The sequence below is a fragment of the Heterodontus francisci genome, chromosome 3, assembly GCF_036365525.1.
Source record: "Heterodontus francisci isolate sHetFra1 chromosome 3, sHetFra1.hap1, whole genome shotgun sequence".
Taxonomy (NCBI): Eukaryota; Metazoa; Chordata; class Chondrichthyes; order Heterodontiformes; family Heterodontidae; genus Heterodontus; species Heterodontus francisci.
This window is the reverse complement of record NC_090373.1, coordinates 24,152,471-24,173,575: the sequence shown is the minus strand read 5'-3', so window position 1 is coordinate 24,173,575 and position 21,105 is coordinate 24,152,471. Positions and strand designations below refer to the sequence as shown.

At 48.5% G+C, this 21,105-nt stretch overlaps 1 protein-coding gene across 1 annotated transcript in view; it reads left to right on the top strand.

Moving 5' to 3' along the window:
• Position 1: 1 nt before the first annotated feature.
• capn9 (calpain 9) overlaps positions 2-21,105 on the top strand; it is a 90,008-nt gene continuing 68,904 nt past the window's right edge. The window contains exon 1 of the mRNA XM_068020191.1: positions 2-359. Coding sequence (XP_067876292.1) covers positions 135-359 — 225 coding nt within the window. The 5' untranslated portion in view covers positions 2-134. The remainder of the gene's footprint in view (positions 360-21,105) is intronic.

The following is a 21,105-nucleotide window of genomic DNA, read 5'->3' as shown; positions in this document are numbered from 1 at the left end:
AGGTGGCGTCCTCTCGGAACAGCGAGGACATAGCAGGGCAGGTGGAGCACTGCACAGACAGGTGATCCTTGCTCAGGACTCACTGCAACTTCTCCAGTCGCCGCTTCGGTTCCGCTCGTTAACTCCCGCAAAACATGTCTTATGTGTTTAGATCGGTGAATGGGGGGTCCCAGAAGAAGAAAGCGGTGAAAGACAGAGGGACTCTCGGAATCAAGGCCAGGAAACCCACTTACCAGGAGCTGAAGCAGCTGTGTCTGCAACAGGGAGTTTTATACGAGGATCCAGAATTCCCAGCGGACGAGTTATCCCTGTTTTACAGCGAGAAGCCGCCAGTTACCTTTGAGTGGAAACGGCCAAAAGTAAGTGTTGGCTTTGTGTGTACATGAGGACTGAGGGCTGTGTACCTGGGATTGAGGGCGGTGTACATGGAATCTGAGTGCTGTGTACATGGAATCTGAGTGCTGTGTACATGGAATCTGAGGGCTGTGTACATGAGGATTCAGGGCTGTGTACATGGAATCTGAGTGCTGTGTACATGGGAACTGAGGACTGTGTGTATGGGAACTAAGGGCAGTGTGCATGGGGACTGAGGACTGTGTAAATGAAATCTGAGTGCTGTGTACATGGGAACTAAGGGCGGTGTGCATGAGGATTCAGGGCTGTGTACATGGAATCTGAGTGCTGTGTACATGGGAACTGAGGACTGTGTGTATGGGAACTAAGGGCAGTGTGCATGGGGACTGAGGACTGTGTAAATGAAATCTGAGTGCTGTGTACATGGGAACTAAGGGCGGTGTGCATGAGGATTCAGGGCTGTGTACATGGAATCTGAGTGCTGTGTACATGGGAACTGACGACTGTGTATATGGGATCTAAGGGCTGTGTATATGGGATCTAAGGGCTGTGTACATGGGAACTGAGGACTGTGTACATGGGGACCAAGAGCTGTGTACATGGGAATTGAGGGTTGTGCACATGGGACTGAGGGTTGCATACATAGGAGCTCTAGTAAAATTGAAGTCAATGGGAATCGGGGGGGAAACTCTAATGACTGTAGTCATACCTAGCACAAAGGAAAATTGGATGCCAATCATCTCAGCCCCAGGATTTCACTGCATTTCTTCAGGGTAGTGTCATAGGCCCAGCCATCTTTAGCTGCTTCATCAATGACCTTCCCTCCACCGTAAAAAGTGGGGATTTTCACTGATGATTGTACGATGTTCAGTACCATTTGTAACTCCTCAGATACTGAAGCAGTCCATGTCCAGATGCAGTAAGACCTGGACAACATTCAGGCTTGGGCTGATAAGTGGCAAGTATCATTCACACCACACAAGTGCCAGGCATTGACCATCTCCAACAAGAGAGAATCTAACCATCTCCCCTTGACATTCAACGGCATTATCATTACTGAATCCCCCACTATCAACATCCTAGGGGCTACTATTGACCAGAAACTGAACTGGACCAGCCCCATAAATACTGTGGCTATAAGAGTAGGTCAGAGGCTTGGTATTCTGTGGCAAGTAACTCACCTCCTGACTCCCCAAAGCCTGTCCACCATCTACAAGGCACAAGTCAGGAGTGTAATGGAATACTCTCCACTTGCCTGGATGGGTGCAGCTCCAACAACACTCAAGAAGCTCAACACCATCCAGGACAAAGCAGCCCACTTGATTGTCACCCCATCCACAAACATTCACTCCCTCCACCACCGACGCACAGTAGCAGCAGTGTGTACCATCTACAAGATGCACTGCAGCAACTCACCAAGGCTCCTTCGACAGCACCTTCCAAACCCGCAACCTCTACCATCTAGAAGGACAAGGGCAGCAGATGGAGGGAACACGACCACCTGCAAGTTTCCCTCCAAGCCACACACCATCCTGACTTGGAAATATATTGTTGTTCCTTCACTGTCGCTGGGTCAAAATCCTGGAACTCCCTTCCTAACAGCACTGTGGGGGTACCTACCCCACATGGACTGCAGCAGTTCAAGAAGGTTGTGCACCACCACCTTCTCAAGGGCAACTGGGGATGTGTAAGCTGCTACTTGTGATTATAGACTATGTGTTAAAATCTATTGGAGCAGTGTGTACATTTATTTGGGCACAGTGTGCCTGCATAAGGAGGGTGCGGTGTTTGGGTGTTCTGTGTGTATGGATTACTGTATGCTCTATGGGCACAGGTTTCCAGGAGCTGTGGATGTACATGTTCCTGAATCAATCCACTGCCACTTATATTGAACCTCTTTAGGTGCTGGAGTCCTTTATGTTTTGAAGGTTAGAGGAGAAAAGACAAACTGCGGGGGTTGATGAAAGTAATATCTATTGTACCTTCTCAGTGACATTTCAAAGGCATTACACGTGCAGGTGACTCTGTGAGCAGAATACTTGTGTAACATAGCATTATGTGACACGATTCACATACTTGCAATGGTAGCACAGCAATTATGTTACTGGCCTGGTTATCTAGAGGCTAGGGTTAATGATTTTTTAAGTTCTTTCATGGGATGTGGGTGTCGCTGGCAAAGCCAGCATTTGTTGCCCATCCCTAATTCCCCTTAACAACCGAGTGACTTGCTAGACCATTTCAGAGGGCAGTTAAGAGTCAACCACATTGCTGTGGGTCTGGAGACACATGTAGGCCAGACCAGGTAAGGACAGCAGATTTCCTTCCTTAAAGGACATTAGTGAACCAGATGGATTTTTACAGTAACTGATAGTTTTGCGGCACCATTACTGAGACTAGCTTTCAATTCCAGATTTTTATTAATGAATTGAATTTAAATTCCGCCAGCTGCCTTGGTGGGATTTGAACCCATGTCCCGAGGGCATTAGCCTGAGCTTCAGGATTACTAGTCCAGTGACATTACCACTATGTCACCATCTCCCCACATCTGCTAACATGTGAGGGCAAATCCCACCATGGCAACTGAAGAATTTAAATTTAGTTAATTGAATAAATCTGGATTTTTAAAAAAAACTAGCCTCAGTAATGGTGACCATGAAACTACTGCATTATCATAAAAACCCATCTGGTTCACTAATATCCTTTAGGGAAGGAAATCTGCTGTGCTTACCTGGTCTGGCCTACATGAGATTCCACACCCACAGCAATGCCCTTAACTGCCCTCTGAAATGGCCTAGCAAGCCACTCAGTTGTAGCAAACCACTGCAGGAAATAATAAAACTAGACGGACCACCCAGCGTCGACCGTGGACACACCACATCCAGTTGAGTCGACCCTGCAAATCCCTCCTCTTTTAGGGATGGGCAATAAATGCTGGTCTTGCCAGGGATGCCTGCATCCCACGAATCAAGTTTAAAAAAAACAGTGTGTTAACGGGCTACCAAAAACAAAGATACATTAAAAACTTTTCAAACCGCCTGCAAGGGTGATGGGTGGGAGGGAGAAAATGAAGAAAAAAGTTTTTAAAAGAGCTCCTTAATAAAGATTGTCAAGTTGATCGACCTCAGAAATAAATGTGAAGGTCAGTTGCAGAGTGAAATGAAAGTCGCCCTCTGCTGGCCACGACTGAATGAGGCTGACAGAAAGGCGGTGCTCAGGAAAAGACAGTCTTGGAAAGGTACCCATCAGGCTAAAGCCTCTGTGCCCTGTCGTCTCCCTCGTATCCGGGCATCTCCCTTGTGTCTGGACATCTCCCTTGTGACCTGACACCTTCCACACCCCCGCCCCCACCAAAATGAATTCCCTGTCCTCACCCCTCTCCAGAGCTGCCCTTCACTGACACAATATTAGTACTTTGGGTGCATGGTCCTGCTGAGGATGACTTCTCTCCCTGTCCACTATATGCGGCCTTCCTTTTCTTCCGTGCTTGAACCCTTTCCCCCTCTCCATCTGCCCTTCTGCTCCAGCTCCCCTCATTCTCTCCCCTTCCTCCACACCCTCCTTCCCCACCCCATTATATATCTCTCCCTCTACCTTCCCAACCACCACCCCTCAACCTCCTTTGGTCCAATTCAATGAATCCCTGCCCTTTAACCTTGCTTGACTCATACACTGCACTTGATCTTGACTCAATGTGCAATTCACATTGATCCATTCACCCCTTGTTGGAATCTTTTCTGCTCTAGGCCGGTTGGTTTGCTTCCCTCTCTGGCTCATTGGGTGATGCAATGTGCAGTACTGAATTCGACAAACCAGCCTGGGTTTAATGGAATTTTGTACAATGGTTTTAGCATTCCTGTGCTATGGGGGGGGGGGGGGGGACAAATAAGCCAGGGTTCCTTTAGCCAATCACAATTGTTGTAAATCTAGTGTCCATCATCCACCAAGTGCACACATATTTTGCATTCACAAATAGTAACAAATATGCAGAGGTGTGCTGCCCAACCAATTAAAGGGGTGTGACCATCCTCTGGTAAAGAAGGCCCTGTGTTAGCAATGATGAGTTAAGTGACATTGATTCACCTTGTTGGGGAAAAAATAAATTTCCTCAGATCTCGAATGCTAATGCACTGTCCCCGCATCATCATTCAGAAAATATTCATCTGGCTGGTCAGATTAGATATATTGATTAGATTAGAGTTGTTTACAGCACAGAAGATGGTCATTCGGCCCATCGAGTCCATGCTGGCTCTTCATGGAGCTACAGTCAGTCCCACTCCCCAGCTCGATCCCTGTAGTCCTGCAAGTCTATTTCTCTCAGGTGACCATCCAACTTCCTCTTGAACTCATTGATTGTTTCTGCTTCCTTTGTGGGCAGCGAGTTCCACAGCATTACCACCTGCTGTGTAAAAAAAGTGTTTCCTCATATTGCCCCCGCATCTTTTGCCCAAAACCTTCAATCTGTGTCCCCTAGTCCTTGTACCATTTGTTAATGGGAACAACTTTTCCTTGACTAACTTATCTAAGCCTGTCATGATCTTGTACACTTCCGTTAAATCTCCCCTCAATCTCCTTTGTCCTAAGGACAGCAAACCCAGCTTTTCTAACCTAACCTTGTAACTAAAATCCCCCATCCCTGGAACCATTCTGGTAAATCTCCTCTGCACCCTCTCAAGGACCCTCACATCCTTCCTAAAGTGTGGTGACCAGAACTGGACACAATATTTTAGTTGGGGCCTAACCAGAGCTTTATAAAGGTTCAGCACAACTTCCCTACTTCTGTACTCAATGCCTCTATTTCTGAAGCCCATGATCTCATATGCTTTACTAAACACGCTCTCAATATGTCCTGCCACCTTCAAAAATCGATGCACATGCACCCCCAGGTCCCTCTGCTCCCTGCACACTCTTTAGAACTGTGACATTAAATATATATTTGTCTCTCTCTATTCCTTCTGCCAAAATGCATCACCTCACACTTGTCAGTATTAAATTCTGCTAGCCTATCTATGTCCCGTTGCAGGCAGTTCATATCATCCTTACATAGAATTTAGAGCACAGAAACAGGCTGTTCAGCTCAACTGGTCCACATTGGTGTTTATGCTCCATACGAGCCTCCTCCTACCTCTCTCCATCTCTCTCCATTAGCATATCCTTCTATTCCTTTTTCCCTCATGTGCTTATCTCATTTCTCTTTAAATGCATCTATGCTATTCATTTCAACTAGTCCATGTTGTTGTGAATACCATAGTCTCACCATTCTCTCAGTAAAGACGTTTCTCCTGAATTGCCTGTTGGATTTATTAGTGACTATCTTGTATTTATGTTGTGGTTTCCCCCATGTCTACCCTATCGAACCCCTTTGTAATTTTAAAGACCTCTCTCAGGTCACCTCTCAGCCCTCTCTCTTTTTTAGAGAAAAGAGCCTCAGCCTGTTCAGTCTTTTCTGATAGTTATAACCTCTCAGTTCTGGTATTATCTTTGTAAATTAGAAAATAAATTTACACGTAGCTCAAATCAACAACTCCAGCTGCACCCACACTAATTGAAGAAATTCCTGTTATGCAAACTAGAAATGGGTGAGTCAAGAAAATCTGTCTTTTGTAAGTAATGACAAAGAACAAAGAACAAAGAACAAAGAACAGTACAGCACAGTAACAGGCCATTCGGCCCTCCAAGCCTGCGCCGATTTTGATGCCTGCCTAAACTAAAACCTTCTGCACTTCCGGGGCCCATATCCCTCTATTCCCATCCTATTCATATATTTGTCAAGATGCCTCTTAAACGTCTCTATCGTATCTGCTTCCACCACCTCCCCCGGCAACAAGTTCCAGGCACTCACCACCCTCTGTGTAAAGAACTTGCCTCGCACATCCCCTCTAAACTTTGCCCCTCTCACCTTAAACCTATGTCCCCTAGTAACTGATTCTTCCATCCTGGGAAAAAGCTTCTGACTATCCACTCTGTCCATGCCGTTTATAACTTTGTAAACCTCTATCATGTCGCCCCTCCACCTCCGTTGTTCCAGTGAAACCAATCCGAGTTTATCCAACCTCTCCCCATAGCTAATGCCCTCCAGACCAGGCAACATCCTGGTAAACCTCCTCTGTACCCTCTCCAAAGCCTCCACGTCCTTCTGGTAGTGTGGCGACCAGAATTGCACGCAATATTCTAAGTGTGGCCTAACTAAAGTTCTGTACAGCTGCAGCATGACTTGCCAATTTTTATACTCTATGCCCCGACCGATGAAGGCAAGCATGCCGTACGCCTTCTTGACTACCTTATCCACCTGCATTGCCACTTTCAGTGACCTGTGGACCTGTACGCCCAGATCTCTCTGCCTGTCAATACTCCTAAGGGTTCTGCCATTTACTGTATACTTCCCACCTGTATTAGATCTTCCAAAATGCATTACCTCACATTTGTCCGGATTAAACGCCATCTGCCATTTCTCCGCCCAAGTCTCCAACCGATCTATATCCTGCTGTATCCTCTGACAATCCTCATCACTATCCGCAACTCCACCAACCTTTGTGTCGTCTGCAAACTTACTAATCAGACCAGCTACATTTTCCTACAAATCATTTATATATACTACAAACAGCAAAGGTCCCAGCACTGATCCCTGCGGAACAGCACTAGTCACATCTCTCCATTCAGAAAAGCACCCTTCCACTGTTACCCTCTGTCTTCTATGACCGAGCCAGTTCTGTATCCATCTTGCCAGCTTCCCTCTGATCCTGTGTGACTTCACCTTTTGTACCAGTCTGCCATGAGGGACCTTGTCAAAGGCTTTACTGAAGTCCATATAGATAACATCCACTGCCCTTCCTTCATCAATCATCTTCGTCACTTCCTCAAAAAACTCAATCAAATTAGTGAGACACGACCTCCCCTTCACAAAACCATGCTGCCTCTCGCTAATAAGTCCATTTGTTTCCAAATAGGAGTAAATCCTGTCCCGAAGAATCCTCTCCAATAATTTCCCTACCACTGACTTAAGGCTCACCGGCCTATAATTTCCTGGATTATCCTTGCTACCCTTCTTAAACAAAGGAACAACATTGGCTATTCTCCAGTCCTCTGGGACCTCACCTGTAGCCAATGAGGATGCAAAGATTTCTGTCAAGGCCCCAGCAATTTCTTCCCTTGCCTCCCTCAGTATTCTGGGGTAGATCCCATCAGGCCCTGGGGACTTATCTACCTTAATGCTTTGTAAGACACCCAACACCTCCTCCTTTTTGATAATGAGATGACTGAGACTATCTACACTCCCTTCCCTAGGCTCATCATCCACCAAGTCCTTCTCCTTGATGAATACTGATGCAAAGTACTCATTTAGTACCTCGCCCATTTCCTCTGGCTCCACACATAGATTCCCATCTCTGTCCTTGATTGCGCCAACCCTTTCCCTGGTTACCCTCTTGCTCTTTATATACGTATAAAAAGCCTTGAGATTTTCCTTAATCCTGTTTGCCAATGACTTCTCATAACCCCTTTTAGCCCTCCTGACTCCTTGCTTAAGTTCCTTCCTACTGTCTTTATATTCCTCAAGGGATTCGTCTGTTCCTAGCATTCCAACCTTTACGAATGCTTCCTTTTACTTTTTGACGAGGCTCACAATATCCCGCGTTATCCAAGCTTCCCAAAACTTGCCAAACTTGTCTTTCTTCCTCACAGGAACATGCTGGTCCTGGATTCTAATCAACTGACGTTTGAAAGACTCCCACATGTCAGATGTTGATTTATCCTCAAACAGCCGCCCCCAATCTAAATTCTTCAGTTCCTGCCTAATATTGTTATAATTAGCCTTCCCCCAATTTAGCACCTTCACCCGAGGACTACTCTTATCCTTATCCACAAGTACCTTAAAACTTATGGAATTATGGTCACTGTTCCCAAAATGCACCCCTACTGAAACTTCGACCACCTGGCCGGGCTCATTCACCAATACCAGGTCCAGTACAGCCCCATCCCTAGTTGGACTATCTACGTATTGTTTCAAGAAGCCCTCCTGGATGCTCCTTACAAATTCTGCCCCATCCAAGCCCCTAGCACTAAGTGAGTCCCAGTCAATATTGGGGAAGTTAAAATCACCCACCACTACAACCCTGCTACCTTTACATCTTTCCACGTTGTGAGTTTAGTCAATTTTCAGCAACTGTCCACACTTTCACCCTTGTGGTTTTTAAATGAGTTGGTAAAGTAAATTACATAGGATATACAGCACCGAGACAAGGCCATTCAACCCAACCAGTCCATGCTAGTGTTTATGCTTCACCCGAGTCCCCTCCCATCCAGCTCCATCTTATTCTATCAGCAGAACCCTCTATTCCGTTTTCCCTCACATAAATCTGTTGTTGTTATATACTCCCCTTCAAATGCATCAGTAGCATTTGCCTGAACAACTCCCTGTGTGAGTGAGTTCCACATTCTCAGTACTCTCTGGGAAAAGAGGTTTCTTCTGAACTCTCGATTAGATTTCTTGGTGACTATCATATTAATAGCCTCTAGTTATACTCTTCCCACACTCACTGTACCTACTCTATCAAAATCTTTCATAATTTTTAAAGATCTCTATTATGTCATCCCTCAGCCTCCTCTTTTTAAGAGAAAAGAGACCAAACCTTTTCATCCTCTATCGTTCCTGTGTAACGTTTCAGTCTATTGTCTGTTAGCCAATCACAGGAGAGCAAGGGGCAGCTGTTGGATATCTTTGGTTGGCATGGTTTCAGATAGTAGACTGGGTTGTATACAGTGTCCTAATAAAAAGATACTCTCATTCCTAACTGCTGGCACCTGATTTCCAACCTGCCTTATCTTCTGCCCAGTCCTAGATAGTGTTTAAAAAAACAAAGACTTGCATTTATATAGAACCCCCCCTTACAACCTCAGGCTATCCCAAAGTACTGGACCATCAATGTAGGAAACACGACAGCCATTTTGCACACAGCAAACTTCCACAAACGGGGGCCTCTCCGGTGGATGTAAAAGATCCCATGGCACCATGTTGAAGAAGAGCAGGGAAGTTCCCATACTGTCTGGCACAATCCCTTCATCAACATCACTAAACAACAGCTGAACAGCTCATTATCACATTGCTGCTTACTTGGAGACAAGAGTGTTAGCCACTGAGCCACAGCTGGGACACCCTTTGACTCCTTGCTCAAGTGGCTTCACCTACTCCCTGGTTAAAGTGGCAGGTGTGACCGATAGACCTGGGGGAGTGACCGATGGACCTGGGGGAGTGACCGATAGACCTGGGGGAGTGACCGATGGACCTGGGGGTGTGACCGATGGACCTGGGGGAGTGACCGATGGACCTGGGGGAGTGACCGATGGACCTGGGGGTGTGACCGATAGACCTGGGGGTATGACTGATGGACCTGGGGGTGTGACCGATGGACCTGGGGGTGTGACCGATGACCTGGGGGTGTGACCGATGGACCTGGGGGTGTGACCGATGGAGCTGGGGGTGTGACCGATAGACCTGGGGGTATGACTGATGGACCTGGGGGTGTGACCGATAGACCAGGGGGTGTGACCGATGGACCTGGGGGAGTGACCGATGGACCTGGGGGTGTGACTGATGGACCTGGGGGAGTGACTGATGGACCTGGGGGAGTGACTGATAGACCTGGGGGTGTGACCGATGGAGCTGGGGGTGTGACCGATAGACCTGGGGGTGTGACCGATGGACCTGGGGGTGTGACCGATAGACCAGGGGGTGTGACTGATGGACCTGGGGGAGTGACCGATAGACCAGGGGGTGTGACTGATGGACCTGGGGGAGTGACCGATAGACCTGGGGGTGTGACCGATAGACCTGGGGGAGTGACCGATGGACCTGGGGGTGTGACTGATGGACCTGGGGGAGTGACTGATGGACCTGGGGGAGTGACCGATAGACCTGGGGGTGTGACCGATAGACCTGGGGGTGTGACCGATGGACCTGGGGGTGTGACCGATAGACCAGGGGGTGTGACTGATGGACCTGGGGGAGTGACCGATAGACCTGGGGGTGTGACCGATAGACCTGGGGGAGTGACCGATGGACCTGGGGGTGTGACTGATGGACCTGGGGGAGTGACTGATGGACCTGGGGGAGTGACCGATAGACCTGGGGGTGTGACCGATAGACCTGGGGGTGTGACCGATAGACCTGGGGGTGTGACCGATGGACCTGGGGGAGTGACTGATGGACCTGGGGGAGTGACTGATGGACCTGGGGGAGTGACCGATGGACCTGGGGGTGTGACTGATGGACCTGGGGGAGTGACTGATGGACCTGGGGGAGTGACCGATGGACCTGGGGGTGTGACTGATGGACCTGGGGGAGTGACTGATGGACCTGGGGGAGTGACCGATAGACCTGGGGGTGTGACCGATAGACCTGGGGGTGTGACCGATAGACCTGGGGGAGTGACCGATGGACCTGGGGGTGTGACCGATGGACCTGGGGGTGTGACCGATGGACCAGGGGGTGTGACCGATGGAACTGGGGGTGTGACCGATAGACCTGGGGGAGTGACCGATGGACCTGGGGGTGTGACCGATGGACCTGGGGGTGTGACTGATAGACCTGGGGGTGTGACCGATGGAGCTGGGGGTGTGACCGATAGACCTGGGGGTATGACCGATAGACCTGGGGGTATGACTGATGGACCTGGGGGTGTGACCGATGGACCAGGGGGTGTGACCGATGGAACTGGGGGTGTGACCGATAGACCTGGGGGAGTGACCGATGGACCTGGGGGTGTGACCGATGGACCTGGGGGTGTGACTGATAGACCTGGGGGTGTGACCGATGGAGCTGGGGGTGTGACCGATAGACCTGGGGGTATGACCGATAGACCTGGGGGTATGACTGATGGACCTGGGGGTGTGACCGATAGACCAGGGGGTGTGACCGATGGACCTGGGGGAGTGACCGATGGACCTGGGGGTGTGACTGATGGACCTGGGGGAGTGACTGATGGACCTGGGGGAGTGACTGATGGACCTGGGGGAGTGACCGATGGACCTGGGGGTGTGACTGATGGACCTGGGGGAGTGACTGATGGACCTGGGGGAGTGACCGATGGACCTGGGGGTGTGACTGATGGACCTGGGGGAGTGACTGATGGACCTGGGGGTGTGACTGATAGACCTGGGGGAGTGACTGATGGACCTGGGGGAGTGACTGATGGACCTGGGGGAGTGACCGATGGACCTGGGGGTGTGACTGATGGACCTGGGGGAGTGACTGATGGACCTGGGGGAGTGACCGATGGACCTGGGGGTGTGACTGATGGACCTGGGGGAGTGACTGATGGACCTGGGGGAGTGACCGATAGACCTGGGGGTGTGACCGATAGACCTGGGGGTGTGACCGATAGACCTGGGGGTGTGACTGATGGACCTGGGGGAGTGACCGATGGACCTGGGGGTGTGACCGATGGACCTGGGGGTGTGACCGATGGACCAGGGGGTGTGACCGATGGAACTGGGGGTGTGACCGATAGACCTGGGGGAGTGACCGATGGACCTGGGGGTGTGACCGATGGACCTGGGGGTGTGACTGATAGACCTGGGGGTGTGACCGATGGAGCTGGGGGTGTGACCGATAGACCTGGGGGTATGACCGATAGACCTGGGGGTATGACTGATGGACCTGGGGGTGTGACCGATGGACCAGGGGGTGTGACCGATGGAACTGGGGGTGTGACCGATAGACCTGGGGGAGTGACCGATGGACCTGGGGGTGTGACCGATGGACCTGGGGGTGTGACTGATAGACCTGGGGGTGTGACCGATGGAGCTGGGGGTGTGACCGATAGACCTGGGGGTATGACCGATAGACCTGGGGGTATGACTGATGGACCTGGGGGTGTGACCGATAGACCAGGGGGTGTGACCGATGGACCTGGGGGAGTGACCGATGGACCTGGGGGTGTGACTGATGGACCTGGGGGAGTGACTGATGGACCTGGGGGAGTGACCGATAGACCTGGGGGTGTGACCGATAGACCTGGGGGAGTGACCGATGGACCTGGGGGTGTGACCGATGGACCTGGGGGTGTGACTGATGGACCTGGGGGTGTGACCGATGGACCTGGGGGTGTGACCGATAGACCTGGGGGAGTGACCGATAGACCTGGGGGAGTGACCGATGGACCAGGGGGTGTGACCGATGGACCTGGGGGTGTGACTGATGGACCTGGGGGAATGACCTGGGGGTGTGACCGATGGACCTGGGGGTGTGACCGATAGACCTGGGGGTGTGACCGATAGACCTGGGGGTATGACTGATGGACCTGGGGGTGTGACCGATGGACCTGGGGGTGTGACCGATGACCTGGGGGTGTGACCGATGGACCTGGGGGTGTGACCGATGACCTGGGGGTGTGACCGATGGACCTGGGGGTGTGACCGATAGACCAGGGGGTGTGACCGATGAACCTGGGGGAGTGACCGATGGACCTGGGGGTGTGACCGATGACCTGGGGGTGTGACCGATGGACCTGGGGGTGTGACCGATGGACCTGGGGGTGTGACCGATAGACCTGGGGGTGTGACCGATGGACCTGGGGGTGTGACCGATAGACCAGGGGGTGTGACCGATGAACCTGGGGGAGTGACCGATGGACCTGGGGGTGTGACTGATAGACCAGGGGGTCTGGCTCACGCCATCTACTGAACCATCCTCAACCTATCTCTGCTTTTTACCCCGTTAGCATCTCCATCTCCATCACCTTCACTCGGCTTTAGTTTTGAAATGATTTTACAGCCAACACGCCTCACCTCACTGTCCAATTAAAGAGGTACTGTCACACCAGAGAGGGTACAGAGCAGATTTATGAGGAAGTTACTCAGAATGAAGGATTTTAACTACGAGGGAAGATTGAATAGGCTGGGATTGTTTTCTTTGGAACAGGTGAGGCTGAGGGAAGTTTTAATAGCCATAGACAGAGCTAAGCGATCTCATAACCAACGAATCAGATCTAAGCTCTGCAGTCCTGCCACATCCAGCTGTGAATGGTGGTGACAATTAAACAACTAACTGGAGGAGGTGGTTCCACAAATATCCCCATCCTCAATGATGGGGGAGCCGAGCACATCAGTGCGAAAGATAAGGCAGAAGCATTTGCAACAATCTTCAGCCAGAAGTGCCGAGTTGATGATTCATCTCGGCCTCCTCCTGAAGTCCCCAGCATTACAGATGCCAGACTTCAGCCAATTCGATTCACTCCGCGTGATATCAAGAAACGACTGAAGACACTGGATACTGCAAAGGCTATGGGTCCTGACAATATTCCAGCAATAGTACTGAAGACCTGTGCTCCAGAACTTGCCCTAGCCAAACTGTTCCAGTACAGCTACAACACTGGCATCTACCCAGCAATGTAGAAAATTGCCCAGGTATGTCCTGTACACAAAAAGCAGGACAAGTCCAACACGGCCAATTACTGCCCCATCAGCCTACTCTCAATCATCAGTAAGGTGTCATCAACAGTGCCATCAAGCAGCACTTGCTTAGCAATAACCTGCTCAGTGACGTTCAGTTTGGGTTCCACCAGGGTCACTCAGCTCCTGACCTCATTACAGCATTGGTTCAAACATGGACAAAAGAGCTGAACTCAAGAGGTGAGGTGAGAGTGACTGCCCTTGACATCAAGGCAGCATTTGACCAAGTATGGCATCAAGGAGCCCTAGCAAAACTGGAGTCAATAGGAATCAGGGGGAAAACTCTCCACTGGTTGGAGTCTTACCTACTGCAAAGGAAGATGGTTGTGGTTGTTGGAGGTCAATCATCTGAGCTCCAGGACATCACTGCAGGAGTTCCTCAGGGTAGTGTCCTAGGCCCAACCATCATCAGCTGTTTCATCAATGACCTTCCTTCAATCATAAGGTCAGAAGTGGGGATGTTCGCTGATGATTGCACAATGTTCAGCACCATTCATGACTTCTCAGATGCTGAAGCAGTCCATGTAGAAATGCAGCAAGACCTGGACAATATCCAGGTTTGGGCTGATAAGTGGCAAGTAGCTTTCACGCCACAAAGTTGGTAGAGGTCACGGGTTCGGAAGGTGCTGTCTAAGGAGCCTTGGTGAGTTGCTGCAGTGCATCTTGTAGATGGTACACAATGCTGCCACTGTGCGTCGGTGGTGGAGGGAGTGAATGTTTGTAGATGGGGTGCCAGTCAAGCAGGCTACTTTGTCCTGGATGGTGTCGAGCTTCTTGAGTGTTGGAGCTGCACCCATCCAGGCAAGTGGAGAGTATTCCATCACACTCCTGACTTGTGCCTTGTAGATGGTGGACAGGCTTTGGGGAGTCAGGAGGTGAGTTACTCACTGCAGGATTCCTAGCCTCTGATGTGCTCTTGTAGCCACGGTATTTATATGGCTACTCCAGTTCAGTTTCTAGTCAATGGTAGCCCCTAGGATGTTGATAGGGGGGGATTCAGCGATGGTTATGCCGTTGAATGTCAAGGGGAGATGGTTAGATTCTCTCTTGTTGGAGATGGTCATGGCCTGCAACTCTCAAAATAGTCAATGGTGTAAAGGAAGTGAGATTTTTTATTCCACGATATCGGAAGAGAATTGAACTTTCCACTTGCTAAAATGGGTTTTTTTTTTTTGCAAATCATACTTTCAGTCAATGGATGATAGAAGGACAAGGGCAGCAAATGCATGGGAACACCATGCAAGTTCCCCTCCAGGCCACCCACCATCCTGACTTGGAACTATATCGCCGTTCCTTCACTGTCGCTGGGTCAGAATCCTGGAACTCCCTTCCTAACAGCACTGTGGGTGTACCTACCTCACATGGACTGCAGTGGTTCAAGAAGGCAGCTCACCACCACCTTCTCAAGAGCAATTAGGGATGGGCAATAAATGCTGGCCCAGCCAGCGATGTCCACATTCCATGAATGAATAAAAAAAAAAGTTATGAGGGGCCTAGATAGAGTGGATGGGAAGGACCAATTTCCTTTAGCAGAGAGGTCAATAACCAGGGTATAGATTTAAAGAAATTGGTGGAAGGATTAAAGGAGAAATTGTTTTTACCCAGAGGGTGGTGGGGATCTGGAACTCGGCCTGAAAGGGTGGTACAGGCAGAAACCCTCAGCACATTTAAAAAGCACTTGAATATGCACTTGAAGTGCTGTAACCTACAAGGTTACAGACCAAGAGCGGGAAAATGGGGGATTAAGATGGATAACTCATTTTTGGCCGGCACAAACCCGATGGGATGAATGGCCTTGTTTAATGCTATAAATTTCTATGCTTCTGTCTTTACAAACTATTCAATTATTTAAAAAAAGAATGAACAACAAATGAAAATGAAACTGTTTGATGCCTGTGTTAAAATGACAGATATCAGAAACAACAATAACTTGCATTTATATAGCATCTTTAATGTGGAAAAATATCCCAGGAACATTTTAAGAGAAAATTTGACACCGAGCCAATAGGGACAGGGGACCAAAAGCTTAATCAAAATGGTAGGATATAAGGAGAGCCTTAAAGGAGTTGAGAAAGGCGGAAAGGTTTAGGGAGGGAATTCCAGAGCTTAAGGCCAAGGCAGCTGAAAGCACAGACACCACTGGTGGAGTGATTAAAGACAGGGATGTTCAAGAGGGCAGAATTGGAGGAGCTCAGAGATCCCGAAGGGTTGTGGGGTTGAAGGATGTTACAGAGATAGGGAGGGGCCAGACCATGGAGGGAGTTGAACTCCAGGATGAGGATATTAAACCGGACGGGGTGTAAAATGGGCATTCGATCTGATTACATCAGTGCCCTACCGGTGGGGGGTGAGGTTAGGTTAGGTTAAAATTTCTGTCACTTGCTATGTAATCGCAGTCCCAGGGTCCCAGCACTTGTATAAAGGACGCTCGCATTTGCTGCTTGCCGTGAGGTTTTGGCGGCAGCTTCACTCTAAGGGTTGCCAATTCTGATTGGACACATTCCGGGGCGTTTCACCATGTGATCTCCCAGCCCCAAAGTCCCGCCACTGGTTGCCTGGCTCGGCCATCTTTCCATAGCCAGTGGGAATGGGAACAGACTCTTTGATACTCGATTGGACGAGTCTTGACTGCCCCAACACCTCCAATCTTCTAATTACTAATAAGCAGAAGTGATGAAAGAAAATGAAAAAAAAACACTTGTTTTAATGCTCCAGTGAGTTTTCTCGTGGGGTTATTTGCAGCAGTGGTGCGAGAGATTAGTCTTTAATTCCTGGGAGACTCCAGGACAATCCTGGAGGGTTGGGAACCCTACTTCACTCTCATTAATGGAATCCCATTATCCTGGCTGGAATCCATAGTCAGCCAGTGACAGAGTGAAACTAGAAACACTAAAGGCAGCTGGTCCTGCGCTCTGATTGATTTAGAGCTCCTCTATAAACTTTGCTTTGGTCTTTGCAGTAGAATGAGTTGTGGGTGTGTAACAGCTGTCACTGGAATTTCCTGGCCCAGTACTACTGCATTCCATAGCTGAGATTCATGGGTGGAGAGAGGGTGGGACTGGGACACAGTCAGAATCTCTGCCTAATCTTCACTCTATAGCACTGAATCGGCTAATTAAACAGAGATCGCAAAGACTGCCAATGTTGATCAACTGGATAGCACTCTGAGTCTGAAGATTGTGGGTTCAAGACCCCATCTTGAGCACATAATCCAAGCTGACAATCTCTGTGCAGCGCAGAAGGAGTGCTGCGCTGTTGGAGGTGCTGCCTTTCTGATGAGCTGTCTGCCCATGTGGGTGGATGTAAATGATCCCATGGCCACTATTTTGAAGAAGAACAGGGGAGTTCTCCCTGGTGTCTCGGCCAATATTCATCCCCCAACCAACAACACTAAAACAGATTATCTGATCGTTAGCTCATTGCTGTCTGTGGCAACTTGCTGCCCGTAAACTGGCAGCTGCGTTTCCTACATTACAACAGTGACTACACTTCAAAAAGCGACCTGGTTGGTTGTAAAGCAGTTTGGGAAGTTTTGAGGACGTGAAAGGTGCTATGTAAATGCAAGTCCTTTCTTCTGTTTGAGGGGTGCAGCAAGGAAAGTTTTTTTTATTACTGTTTCAGAATATAATGTCCAATTGCTGGGTTCACCTTTTCTTTATAGTCGTGTTCCATTTTGCACTGGGTTTAGATATTTTCTCTTATCAATTTGCCTTTATCCTTGCTTCCTTGTCTGAAGCCAGATCTTTCCCCTAGGGCATGGTCCCCTAAATAGCACAGGCCTCCGAAGACAACCTCTCTACATCAGCAAATCCTCTTGTGTGACTTCAAACATGAGGTGACATCCAGGCCGTTCGCCCGAGGTGGCACTGGGGAGAGGCAATTACAGCCAGCACAGACCTCGTCTTCCCCATTCACAATCTTACAGCACAGAAGGAGGCCATTCAACCCATCGTATCTGTGACAGCCCTTTAGAAAGCGATATGCAATTAGTTGACAACAGTAACTTGCATTATCTTTAACCTAGTAAAGGCATCACTAGGTGCTTCACAGGAATGCTATCAGATAAAAATTTAGCCCCCAGCCACCTAAGGAAATATGTGGCCAAAAATTTGGACAAAGAGGCTTTGAGCGGCATCTTAAAGGAGGAGAGAGAATGGTGGAGAGGTTTAGGGAGGGAATTCCAGAGTGTAGAGTCTCTGCAGCTGAAGGCACAACCTTCAATGGTGGAGTGATTAAAATCGGGGATGTGCAAGAGGCCAGAATTAGAGGAGAGCAGAGATCCTTCCTTTCAAAAGAGGGCTTCAATGTGAGTCTGATACCATGCTCTTGGGAGTCACTACACATTGCATGTTACACATGCCTGCCAATCCTCCTTACTTTCAGGATTCCTGCTGTGCAGATGTACCACTCCTTTGCCTAGTGCCTGTGGCACCTTGCTCTTACCACCGGCTCATGTGCTGCATGGCAAAGGTGATGGATGTGACCTGATTGGCATTAAATGGCCCGCTCTGTGGCTGCGTACCGTCTGAGATTACCACTAGCTGAGCCCGCCGGCAAATACCTTTGGGTATCAGTTAGGTGGGTCCACGTTTTGAGTACAATGGCAACAATCACACTACGCATACCATGGGATGTCCTAAACTATGCATGTCTGCACCTTGCCCTGAGGTGTGAATATTAACCAGACTGCAATGCGTATTCTCTACAGCTTGTTGAAACAGTGAGAAAGAATTCAATAAATAATTCAAGCTAAGGCGAAAATACTTCAATTGTTGCCAAACCTGTCAAAGTCCAGTTTTACAAATCACTAGCATCCCCATCCTGCCAAACATCAGGCACCTTCCTAAAATCGTACACCAGTCGCCATCTTTCTGTTTAAAAAGATAAAGAATGGGTAATGGAACACAATAGTAATCAAGATAACTCATTTATAACCTCACAGGATAATGGAATAATTATGAGATTGTACAGAGAACAATTCTGGTCTTCATATTACAAAAAGGACATAGAGACACTACAGAAGGTGCAAAAATGATTTGCAAGGACACTACCATAACTGAACAGGCTGGGGCTCTTTTTTCTAGAAAAGAGAAGGCTGACAGGTGACCTCATAGAGGTCTTTAACATTCTGAAAGGGTTTGATATCATTGACTTAGAGATGTTCCCACTTGCAGGCCATAGGTATAAGACACTAATAAATCCAAAAGGGAATTCAGGAGAAACTTCTTAATTCAGAGAGTGGTGAGAATGTAGAACTCGCTACCAGAGGGAGTATTTGAGGAGAGTAGTATAGATACATTTAAGGTGAAGCTAAATAAACACACGAGGGAGAAAGGAATAGGAGGTTATACTGATAGGGTGAGATGAAGTAGGGTGGGAGGAGGCAACACTGGGATGGACCAGTTGAGTGAATGGCCTGTTTCTCTGCTGTACGTTCTATGTAATATGGAATAGAATTAGAGACTTCCCTAAGCATCGATAACAATCCTAGATTCCCGTGTACTAGCAACACATTTTGACATATTCCTGGAATAATGACCTGGAACTCGCTGCCCACAAGGGTGGTGGAAGGAATACAAGAAATGACTTTGAGAGGAAGTTGGATGGCCACCTGAGAGAAATAGACTTGCAGGGCTACAGGGATCGAGCTGGGGAGTGGGACTGACAGGATAGTTCGATGGAGGACCTGCATGGATTTGATGGGCCGAATGGCCTCATTCTGTGCTGTAAATGACGCTATGACTCTGTTCAGTCACCATAAATCATCGGCCCTGACAGTATGTTGTTCATTACATGGCATAACACACCTAATGTTATAAAACAGCACATATTCTGACCTACTGTGAGCAATGCCACAGAGGGTCCATTTGTGCCTGTGTGTGTATACATAGCATTTACCGTTTTGTTCAGCAGCCCTCAGATCCCTGAGTCCTATTCACTCATCATCGCAATGCTCACTGACCTACATTGGCTCTCACTCTAGTTACACCTCAGTTTTAAAATTCTCATTCTTGTTTTCAAATCCCTCTGTATCCTCGCCACTCCCTAGCCCTGACGACTCCTCCAGCCCGACAACCCTCTGAGATATCTGCGTTCCTCCAATTCTGGCATCTTGCACCTCCCCAATTTTCATCATCTTCCGCTGTCTGGGTCCGAAACTCTGGAATTCCTTACCTAAACCTCCTCGTCTTAACCTCTTCCTTAAAACCTACCTCTTTGACCAAGATTTTGGTCACTTATCCTAATATCTCCACATCCTGCTCAGTGACAGGTTTTGTTTGATAACACTCCTGTGAAATGCCTTGAGACACGTTCACGATGTTAAAGGAGTTATATAAATTTATATAAGTTGTTGTTGTTGGGTGAGTGTATTTTCACTATCCATCATTTTTAGGTTTTCCATCTCATTCCCAGTTTGACCCATGTTAATGCTGTGTGCTGTAGCAGTCTAACTGTGATCCAGAATCAAAACCACAGGCTGTATTTTTATACAAAATAAAAATACGTGCCTGTCCACCATTTTACAATGGAAGAACATTGGTCTGATATATATTGTTGAGTTATTTGTAAGATAAAGTGGGTCCATAAATGTTTAAAATACTACTTGCAGCCACTGCTGGAATGGCCAGAAGATCATAAAATCTCACAGCAAAGAAGGAGGCCATTCAACCTATTGTGCCTGTGCTGGCTCTTTCAAAGAGCCATTCAATTAATGTCACACCCCTGCTCTTCACTATTGAATCTGCTTCCTGCACCCTTTCAGGCAATATATTCCAGATCACAGCAACTCGCTGAAATAAAAGTCTCAAGATCCCTCTTTGTTCTTTTGTCAATAATCTTGAATCTGTGTTGTCTGGTTACTGACCCTCCTGCCAGTGAAAATAGTTCCTCCTTATTTACTCTATTAAATCCCTTCATAATTTTGAGGCCCTCAATTAAATCTCCCTTTAACCATCTCTGCTGTAAGGAGAACGATCTCAGTCTCTATACATATCAAAAGTCCCTCATTGCTGATGTCATTGAGCTAGACAGACCAGTACAAGATCCCAGTGTCCATTCAATGTAGTAAAGGGGCCACACTGTTAGACCAACACCTCTAACCATGCCTGCCCCACAAAGGTTACAACCCACCCTAGTTTCGCAACATCCACCCCCCACCAAGCATGGTTACATCTTGCCACCTTGCATCATCCCCGGTTACACCCAACCACCCATACCGCCTCGGTTACAGCTCAACTGAATCATCCCCGGTTACACCCAACCACCCATACCGCCTCGGTTACAGCCCAACTGAATCATCCCCGGTTA